The sequence below is a fragment of the Sprattus sprattus genome (genome assembly GCF_963457725.1).
Source record: "Sprattus sprattus genome assembly, chromosome: 11".
NCBI classification, from domain to species: domain Eukaryota; kingdom Metazoa; phylum Chordata; class Actinopteri; order Clupeiformes; family Clupeidae; genus Sprattus; species Sprattus sprattus.
The window spans coordinates 26,691,700-26,702,077 of NC_137909.1; the positions used below are offsets into that span (position 1 = coordinate 26,691,700).

Here is a 10,378-nt window from a genome sequence, read left to right on the forward strand (position 1 = left end):
TAAGTCTTGCATATTGAACTTTTAAAGTCTCTTTCAATCAATTGATATCTGGATTTTTAAGCCAAGCTTTGCATTTCAGTTGAGGACATGTTTTGTCCCCTATCTCAAGAATCAGTGAGATTTCAAATGAAGTACAACAGGTCATGTTTCACGTTTCAACAGACAGGTAGAATTAGTTTAGGATGCCTAGCAACAGAAATAGTGCTTCTCCATTGCATGGTATCATGGGCTCGACTCCACGCTTCTAGCTGCCCTTCTCTCGTGTTGCTGCCTTAACCCTCCTATTACCTTCAAATTTACTAACATCTTTTATCCTTGGGGTCAATTTGACCGCAGCAATTGAAATGAATTGACATTATTATGATTTTTTTTTTTACCCAAGTTTATGTGGCAAGTACTTTAGGTTTGTTTGTTGACTACCTAAATAGCCCTTTAAATAAAACAATACCCCCACTCACCCCCCTTATACATCCAGAATACATGTTACACGACTATGGAGAAATATGCAGATCACCACAAAATCTCACAGATTGACCTAAAATTGGAAAGAGATACTGTATCCTTCTGGTGTTTTATGGCTTTATATGATTTCTAAGTACATATTATTGATATCTGTAACATTTGGAATAAAACAACTATTTCTGTTATCAGGAATAATTACAATGTGATAAAAAGTTGATATTTCTTATTCAATTCAATTCAATTTTATTTACAGTATATAGCACCATAACAATACAATTGTCTCAAGGAACTTTACAGAGCCTAGAGCCTGATATATTTTACACAATTAAAACAGCCTGGGGTCAAATTGACCCCAAACAACACCTATGCGTACATACAGGACTTTGAAAACATATCATCATGTTAATTTTTTTATTTACCCAGTTGTCCCCATTAAATTAGAAAAAGTCAATAAATATGAAGCAAAACAAATTGTCAATTGTCAATCATTTATTTAGAGAGGTCAAACATTGAATGGGGTCAAATTGAACCCAAACATAATAGGAGGGTTAAGCCTCTTATGGAACATTATTCATACCTTTGTGCCCTTTTCTTGAGAAGGCTGGCTGTCACAAACTGAGAAACAGTACCATAACATGGTTCCTGATAAATCAGGTAAATCAAAACTTCGCAAAGGAATCAGGCCTTTTCATTGTGTGATTTTTCAGCAAACTGAAGCGATTGACCAGTTAAAGTTTTATAGCGTAAGTAATGTTCCAGGCACTTAATTGCAATTTCATCGACTTCCGTGTCAAATTTGTTGGCAAAAAGATGCTGATGCCTGAGAATCCAGTTGAGATCACCGGCACCAAACACACACACATCTCTTTGGTATATTCCAGTGCATGGGGGATACGATGCCCCCCTCCTTACATTTCCTTCATTTTCAATCCACTTCACCAGACGGGGTATGGAGTTCATGTCCGACATGTCGTATTTGATGTTGGGAGAGATGGACCCTGGCATACCTGGCATGCGCTGAAGAGTTGCCCAAAGGTGCTCATCTGGACTGTATGTGTCCTTCTCCCACTCCATCAAAGCTTTAGCCTCTGGGCTTTTAAACAAGTGCCCCACAAACTCTCTCGACAGCACAAAGTAAGCCTTTCCAGAGAACATTGGGGTACTGATGGGAGGGGGGCTCTTCTTAGTGTCAGTCTGAATGACACCAGACTCCGTGACATCGTAGTGGAACTCCCAGCGAGCCTTCTTGTGCTCAGGAGTTGCCTCAGACTCTAAGCCATTCTGTCCATTTAGCACTTTTAGTGCTCGCACCATCTCTTTGTTGGTTTTGATGGGGAAGTCAGTTCCACAGGTATTGATAAGGTACTTCCACTCAACAGTCGAGTCCACCAGATCATGCATGCAGTTCAGGTCAGCTTGGACTCGAGACCAAGAGGCATAAACAACCCTCTCCAGTTTGCTTGCCACAAACACATTTGGAAAACAAGAAACGATGGCTTCCACAGCCTTCATGAAGTTTTCTGGAGACTTCTTATCCACATGCACACAGTATACATTCTGTGGTGTGTAAACAGCTCTGAGGAGCCTCTCAAACATCTCGATCTTCTCATGGATCACCATGGAATAGGCAATAGGAAAGTCCCTCTCTTCTTCACTGAGAGTCACGGTTAGAAAGCCCCTGTTTTTGATGTAAGCACTGCAATTCTTTTTTGAATTGAGATAGAAAGACTCTGGCCAAAGTTGACGTTTTCTCTTCTTCAGAAGTCTGCTGAGGTCCTCCTCATTAAGTTCCTCCACGTCCCCTCGGATTATGGCTGAACACGTCAATAATTCTCCCAGGTCACTAGTAAGTAAAGCACCTGTCTCTTTCGGCTGATCTGTGTTGTAGCACACATTCTTTGAGCTGCTCCATAAAAAAAGGGAAAAAGTCACCAAGGCGAATATGAATACATTTTTCAGCGTATTAAGTCCACAGGAGCAAACCTTTCTTAGAGGCATCTTGCTTAGTGTCTCCTTGACTTGGTTTGAAACTAATGTGATGACAGTGCTGAATGCAGACACTCTTCAGATCTGTACAAATTTGAGATTACCTCTAAGAGGAAATTGCCCAACCTTGAATAGTTCATGATTTTTCCAATACAGGCATGACAGGGTGTAGGGTTGCTCTCTGTGGCAGTGATATATTGTTTTCATAACGATTTTACTGGATGTGTCATTTTTCAGGTAAGATGATAAGATTAGATTCAACTTTATTGTCATTTTACAGAGTACAGGTATTGAGACAAGCCTTTCAATTGTTTACTTGGAATACTTAATGTAAAGAAACAATCCACAAAATGAAGTATAAAAAAGGGATATGACACAAATGCTTTAAAAGCTAATTCAATAAAAGTTACCCTTAAAAAAGGGAATATTTTCCTGATTTGCGTTTAGTGTTCATTGAGTAATGTTAAATGTGTTTTGCAATGGTGCAATGTTGCACTTCATTGCAAAAGTGATAAAGCCACACTCCCACAGACCTGCTGGTGTCTTATCTCTATCACCTGTCTCTGGTTTCGGGTATCCCCGCACTGGGTCCACAAAGCTTAAGACGTGTCTCGCTACTTTAAAAAAAAAGATGAAAGGAGAGTCTGGGGATCCCCCCCCAAAAATGGGGATATAAATCAAGTAAGGCGTGTTGTTGTTTACTGTTGTTTCCCAAGGAAACATAAACATGTAGAAAAAAAAAACATGTAGGACTCACCTCTGTCATGTACAATACTTGATAAATGATAGTCTGTGGTAAAGAGCTTGCATGATAGGTCATAAATAAAATTCCTGATTGCTGCAATCCGTCAGTTAAAGCAGTTTTACCTGAAAATAACAGGTTCGAAATCATTTTGGTGGTACAATGACTTGTAATAAAGAGAATGGTGTCTGTTCCACTGTTGTTCCACACCTGTTATTGCATTGTTTTATGTCACTTGATGAACAGGGTGTGACACCTCTCACAAAAACTAGGTGATGCTGTACAGCACTACGTAACCCGACAACAATTAGACCCTTGTTCTAGCTGTAAGAAGAACCTAGTGCAGTAGGTATCGCTTTACACAAACATTGGGCATGATGGACACTGACGTCTTCAGCTGAACCAGAAGTTTGAGATAAATGCTCAGTGACATGAAAGGTAGCCCTGATCATATGTAGAACTTACATAGAGCTATCAATCATATTAATTATGTTCTTCAATAGAAATCAAAAGCTCTAAAGTGAGATAGAAATGGCGTCAAAATGAAAGTGAGATCAGTACTATCATTTTGGAGGGAGAGCATAGTGTGTTAGAGTGTGAGGAGGGGGGCCAGTGTAAAGTTTTGCCTAGGGCAACAACACTGTCAAGGCCAGCCCTGCCCCCAGGATCCGTAAAAGCAGTTGGCCGGACGAGAATATTAAAACAGTGGACCAAACTAAATATTGTAATGAAAATCAGGAATACATGGACATTTACCTGAGTAGCATAGTCTCCGCCATTCACACTACTCAGTGTGGGCGTTGAAGACACCATAGAGCAGTGTACCGCTGATATCGCAGCTGTAACCTCCCTATTGCTGTGACAGAATGCATGGTAGTTCCTGACCAGTGGTCAAGGAAAAAGAAGAGTACGTCATTGTCATTTATTATCCTGATTTCAAAAGATAGGGAAATCTAAATTATGTGTACATTAAAAAGGTTTGATAAGACGTTTGCTGAACTAGGCTCAGTACTACGTCTTTCACTAGAGTCAACCACTTCGCTTTTGCTCATTCTACACATGTGATGACTTAACCAAGACCAGTAACTTACATGGCTGTATGCTGTGCAAATAAAAACGGCCTTTGTAACTTCAAACTTTATTGAACATTAGTAAAACAGACCACAACACAAGTGCACATGAAAGGACACAAGTGCAGCCTAATTACCAAATGCAGCCTACAACATTTCCCTCCCCCTGATGTGAAACTTCCACCTGACCCACACACAGTAGCACACAAACAAACGATAAATACAAAGTAAATAAATAAATGTGTGTAGCACCAATACAGGACAAACGTTCTCCACTAACTGGATGTTCCGCTATTAAATCATCTGTGACTGAGCATCTGTGATGTTCAAATTTGTATAAATAAATAATAATAATAATAAATAATAATAATAAATAAATAAAGCTAGATTTTCCCCTCCTCAATTATAGCGGTTTTAGCTTTTGGCTGTCTGGACGGAGAGCAGGGACTGAGAGGTCTCTTTCTGGAAACTTTACAGCGGTGTGCACTCCTCTTCTCCTCAGGTAGGAGGTACAGCTCCTCTTCTGCCTGACTGGGGTGAGTGAGAGGGCAGGCGGCCTCCGCTGATGTCTGGTATCCCAGCTTACCGCGGTTAGACGCAGAGCGTGGTTCATCTGGAGGCTGATATCCTGGCTGGCTGGGGTCCGATAGAGAGTGTAGCAGCTCTACTGGCTGGCTGGGTTGAGATGGGGTATGAAGTTCATCTGGAGGCTGATATCCCAGCATGCTGTGGTCAAATGGAGAGTTGAGGTGATCTTGTGGCTTGCTGTAGTCAGATAAGGAGTGTAGTTCCACTGGAGGCTGGTACCCCAACATGCCGTGGTCAGATGAAGAGTGTAGTTCCACTGGAGGCTGGTACCCCAACATGCCGTGGTCAGATGAAGAGTGTAGTTCCACTGGAGGCTGGAACCCAACCATGCCGTGGTCCGATGAAGAGCGTAGTTCCACTGCAGGCTGGTACCCCAACATGCCGTGGTCAGATGAAGAGTGTAGTTCCACTGGAGGCTGGTACACAACCATGCCGTGGTCAGATGAAGAGTGTAGTTCCACTGGAGGCTGGTACCCCAACATCCCGTGGTCAGATGAAGAGTGTAGTTCCACTGGAGGCTGGTACCCCAACATCCCGTGGTCCGTTGAAGAGCGTAGTTCCACTGGAGGCTGGTATCCAGGCTCGCGGGGGTCCAGGGCCTCCTTGGACAGCAGGATGCAGATGGCTGGCACCATTCTGTGAATGGTCATCCTGGAGCCGATGCTGTCCCTGCCCTCCCACTCCTCCCTGACAGTGCCATACTGGAGCTTGGTCACCTGGTGCAGCCCGCGGATCTGCCTCTTCATGATCTCGGCGCAGGTGATGGTTTTGGTGATGGCGCGGCCTGACCCGGTGAACAGGACCTGGCTGAGCGCGGTCCGGCTGCCATGTTGGACCCCACCACCCTGCATGCGGGCCATGGCGAAGCCCAGAAGGTTCCGAATCTTGCTGCCCTCCCTCACCCTCATCTCCAGCACCCCCTCCGCCAGGCCCGGGATGGGGCACGGGCCAGCTTCTCCCGCACTGCTCACCTTCCTAAACCCACTCCGCGCCGGCTTCAGAGAGGAGCAGGGGGGCAGCGTGGCCCACGCAGGTGTGGGGCCACTCCGACTCTGTGACACGTAGCGTCCAGATGGCACTTTACCAACGCAATCCTTCGGTCCAGTTAAAGACATTGTGAGTTTCCCCAGATTCTTAAATAACAGATAGACCAACACAAAACGGGACTCACTCTCCCACCCTGCCGTTCAAAAGCACTGCCTCTCCCTCTTAAGGTGGGCTACTGGCCTTGCCTGTTCCCGGCTCTGACTGTCGTTTGAAGCACTGCCTCCCACTTAAGGTGGGCTACTGGCCTTGCCTGGTCCCGGCTCTGAGTGTCGTTTGGTTTCCTGTCATTTATCCCAGCGCTCTATTTGCATGGAGATCAAAGGAGGCGTGTGATAAAAGCGTGCTGCGTGGAAATGACTTGAGTCCACATGAAAAATGAGGTTCTGACAGGAACAAATTCAACAAAAGAAAAATTTGCTGAGGATCAGCAGTTTGTCAGCGCCGCTGCCTTTGAAGGATATTTCAATTTCCATTTGGAGGGGGCAGCCATCACACACACACACACACACACACACACACACACACACACACATACACACACACACACACACAGACAGACAGGCAGAGGAAGAACTCTGAAGCTGATGGATGAAAGTGGCAAAACTGTTCCAGTTTATCTCTCTTTCCAAGCGTTTTTTTTAAGGTTCAGATTTGTATTTAGTTTCAGTCGCAGACGCACCAAATATCCCAATCACCAAAAGCCCTCCTCAACATAACTTGAATATGAGTATGAAAGAGTTGGAACAGCATTCAGGTGCTCTATGAGAACGTGCTCTTCTGTGATGCTCCCATGCACTGATGGTAGGCTGTGGTATGCAGCTGTCACAAAGTCTTTAAAAACTGTTAGAATCAGAGGTTTTTTCTTCAGTTACTCTCTTCTCCTGCTGGTCGCTCTCTCTTCGAGGCACTGCAGGGCAGTCTGTGGTCCTTAAGTTACTCTCTCCTGCTGGTCGTACTCACTCCTGGACCATGCAGGGCAGTCTGTGGTCCTTAAGTTACTCTCTCCTGCTGGTCGTAATCACTCCTGGACCATGCAAGGCAGTCTGTGGTCCTTAAGTTACTCTCTCCTGCTGGTCGTAATCACTCCTGGACCATGCAGGGCAGTCTGTGGTCCTTAAAGTTCTCACTCCTGCTGGTCGTACTCACTCCTGCTGGTCGTAATCACTCCTGGACCATGCAGGGCAGTCTGTGGTCCTTAAAGTTCTCACTCCTGCTGGTCGTTACTCTCTCCTGCTGGTTGTGCTCTCTCCTGAACCCTGCAGGGCACAGCCTGTGGTCCTTAAGTTACTCTCTTCTCCTGCTGGTCGTACTATTTTCGGGGCACTGCAGGGCAGTCTCTGGTCCTTAAGTTCCTGCTGGTAGTGCTCTCTCCTGAACCCTGCAGGACTCAGTCTGTGGTTCTTTTGTGTTTAAATCCTGACACTTTCTCTTGTAGCCGTGTGATGACAGATGCTGCCTCTTCTAACACAAATCAGACAAGAGTGGCTGAGCAGACAGCAGTGGTGGGAGAGGGAGATATGAGTAGGGGGAGGCGGCGACAGCCTCTTAAAGACACAGGCGTCACAATAACTTTCGTCATTAACAGCTTAACATACCTGGGTGTGAGGGGACGGTTTACTGGGCAAATGTGTATGTTTGTGTGAATGAGTGCTTGATCTGCTTCAGAGGTCAAATACACTGTCATCAAAGCATGATTGTGAAGTCTCTAAAGGCAGAAAACCATCAAGCAAAATATATTATTATCTAAAGAGTAAATGGACACACAGAAAACCATGAAATCAAGCCAGTGGAGTCTAATGTTTGAACAATAATGTGGTGGCGGTTTAGACATGTAGGTTAGCAGAGGAACTGTGCTTCAGCCTGTCCCTTCTGGTTCCTGAGTAGTGTGTTTTGTGTGTGTGTGTGTTTTGTGTGAGTGTGTGTTTTTTGTTGTTGTGTGTGTGTGTGTTTTGTGTTTTGTGTGTGTGTTTTTTTTTGTGTGTGTGTGTGTGTGTTTGTGTGTGTGTGTGTGTGTGTGTGTGTGTGTGTGTGTGTGTGTGTGTGTGTGTGTGTGTGTGTGTGTGTCTGTCCTCTCTGCTGGAGCAGTTTGGTCGCAGAGCACAATGAAGCCTGGAGGCAGTGATTTCTCTCCGAGAGCGCAGAAACACACGCCGCTCTGCGGTTCTGCTCCAAGAACCTCACAGCTTGTCTCACGGAAATAACGGCGGATCCAGCGTGCGATCAGGGAGAAGCTCGACAGAAGGCACACCATTTGGGGAACGACAGGGACATTATGAGACGGAATTTAACGGTGTCACAGTAATCGATTACACAACAGTTTGTGCAGGCATTCTCCGTATACATCTCTTGCAGGGCATTGTGTGTGTGTCTGTGTGTGTGTGTGTATGGCTGTGGGGAAAGTCTTTGTAACTGTGCCACTGGAATATGGTCCATGCTCTCCATAAGGAGCGTTTATGTTCCCTTATCATGCGCCACAGACAACACACACTCTCTCACACACACACACACACACTCTCACACACACACACACACACACACCACACAAACACACACACACACACACACACACACACACACAGAGACACACGCAGACACACACACTCACATACACATAGACACACACACACACACTCACACACAGACAAACACACACACACACACACACACACACAGACAAACACAGACACACACATACACACACACACAAACTCACACACACACACACACCATTTCCAGTGCTATCTGCCACTTAGCAGCAGCCACGGGCCTGGCTGCCTCCGAGGGCTTCCTCCAGAAGTTGTGTTTGCTTAATTAAATGAAAATGAAGTCTCCGTGGAAACGACACCATGCTGCATCACCGCGGGGAAATTAAGAGAGGAGGACGTGGCGGGTGAACGGGACAAAGACGCTCCTTTAGTGACTGCGGCAGAGGACAGAGGCCCACGCAGAGAAATGGGAACGCCGGAGTAACTTGAGTAACACTTCCCTGGTGTTATAATTCCATCCTTTCACCCAGGTCAGGCACACACACACACACACACACACACACACACACACACACACACACCACACACACACACTCTCTCACACACTCACACACACACACACACACTCTCTCTCACACACACACACACACACACACACACACACACCGTCAGCAGCCGGTCATGTCATTCGGTCCACCAAAATATCTCCTGCGAGGTTAGTCGTTTATCAATCACAGTTTGTCATGGAAACAATAGGAGTTGCGTTGCAGTACTAGGCCATGGTGCCTGCCAGGCAGCCTGCGCCTGTGCTCAGTACTCAGCCCAAATCATTTGTGATGATATGGGGCTTCTGACTGGCTTTGATGTGACACACACACACACACACACACACACACACACACACACAGACACACACACACACACACACAGACACACACACACACACGCGTGGTTCTGACTTAGTAAGACGTGGGGGTAAGGCTGTGATGGGGAGCAGTGCTGTGTGGTCTACACACACACACACACACACACACACACACACACACACACTGGAGAAGCGTTTGCCAGAACACACAGAGCTCTCAGGGGGGCAGCTCTTTACACTCGCTGATCATCGTGCTGAAAATACACCTCAAGGCCAGGTGCATGCTGGGACTGCGGAGGACTGAGCAAGAAACAGGAACCCATTAATCAGCAGCACAGGCACAGCTCTCCTCCCTCCAGACCAGCACTTGATGGGGGCAGGTCAAAACAATGAATGCATTATCACACAAAAAAAAACCAGATCATGTCAGCACAATTTTACCCCGCCACGGTCTGCCTCTTTGAAAGCGGCTAATTTCACAGTGATTTAAACAAAAGCTGATAACTGGAAGTGCATTTGAAGTCAGGAGTGTGTGTGTGTGTGTGTGTGTGTGTGTGTGTGTGTGTGTGTGTGTGTGTGTGTGTGTGTGTGTGTGTGTGTGTGTGTGTGTGTGTGTGTGTGTGTGTGTAACTGGAAGTGTATTTGAAGCGGCCGTGAAATGACTAGCTTGATGTTCTGACCCACAGATCTGCCGTGCGTTTTTTTTCCGTCGTGTGCAGTGAGACGGTCCAGATCATAAGCTCTCTCTCATGAGTGTGTGTGTGTGTGTGTGTGTGTGTGTTTTGAGGATTCTGTTAAACACACAGGAGAGGGAAAAACAACAAGAAACACAGAACCCAAGAGAGAGGGAGAAAAAAACACTAAACGAGAGAAAACAGAGCAGGATGAGAGGAAGAGCAAGATGGATACAAACTAATGGAGAATAATGAAACAGTGATGGGGTGGAGATAAACAGGCAGAAAGAAAGGAGGAAGCGGAGGGAGGAGAGGAGAGGAGGAGAGAGGTGAGAAGAAGAGATGTGAGGAGAGAAGAGGAGAGTGGAGAGGGAAGAAAGAAAGAGAAAGGAGGAAGCGGAGGGAGGACAGGAGAGGAGGGAGGAGAGGAGGGAGGAGAGGAGGGAGGGAGGAGAGGA

At 45.9% G+C, this 10,378-nt stretch overlaps 1 protein-coding gene across 1 annotated transcript; it reads right to left on the bottom strand.

Annotated features, from left to right (window-relative positions):
* Positions 1 to 1,140: 1,140 nt before the first annotated feature.
* On the bottom strand, positions 1,141 to 2,508 carry LOC308372399 (beta-1,3-galactosyl-O-glycosyl-glycoprotein beta-1,6-N-acetylglucosaminyltransferase 3-like; the record flags this gene model as incomplete). The annotated part of the gene is made up of 1 exon (XM_080847552.1): positions 1,141 to 2,508. The coding sequence occupies exon 1, from the start codon at positions 2,458 to 2,460 to the stop codon at positions 1,141 to 1,143; it is 1,320 nt and encodes a 439-aa protein (XP_080703678.1). The 5' UTR covers positions 2,461 to 2,508.
* Between the last annotated feature and the right edge of the window lie 7,870 nt (positions 2,509 to 10,378).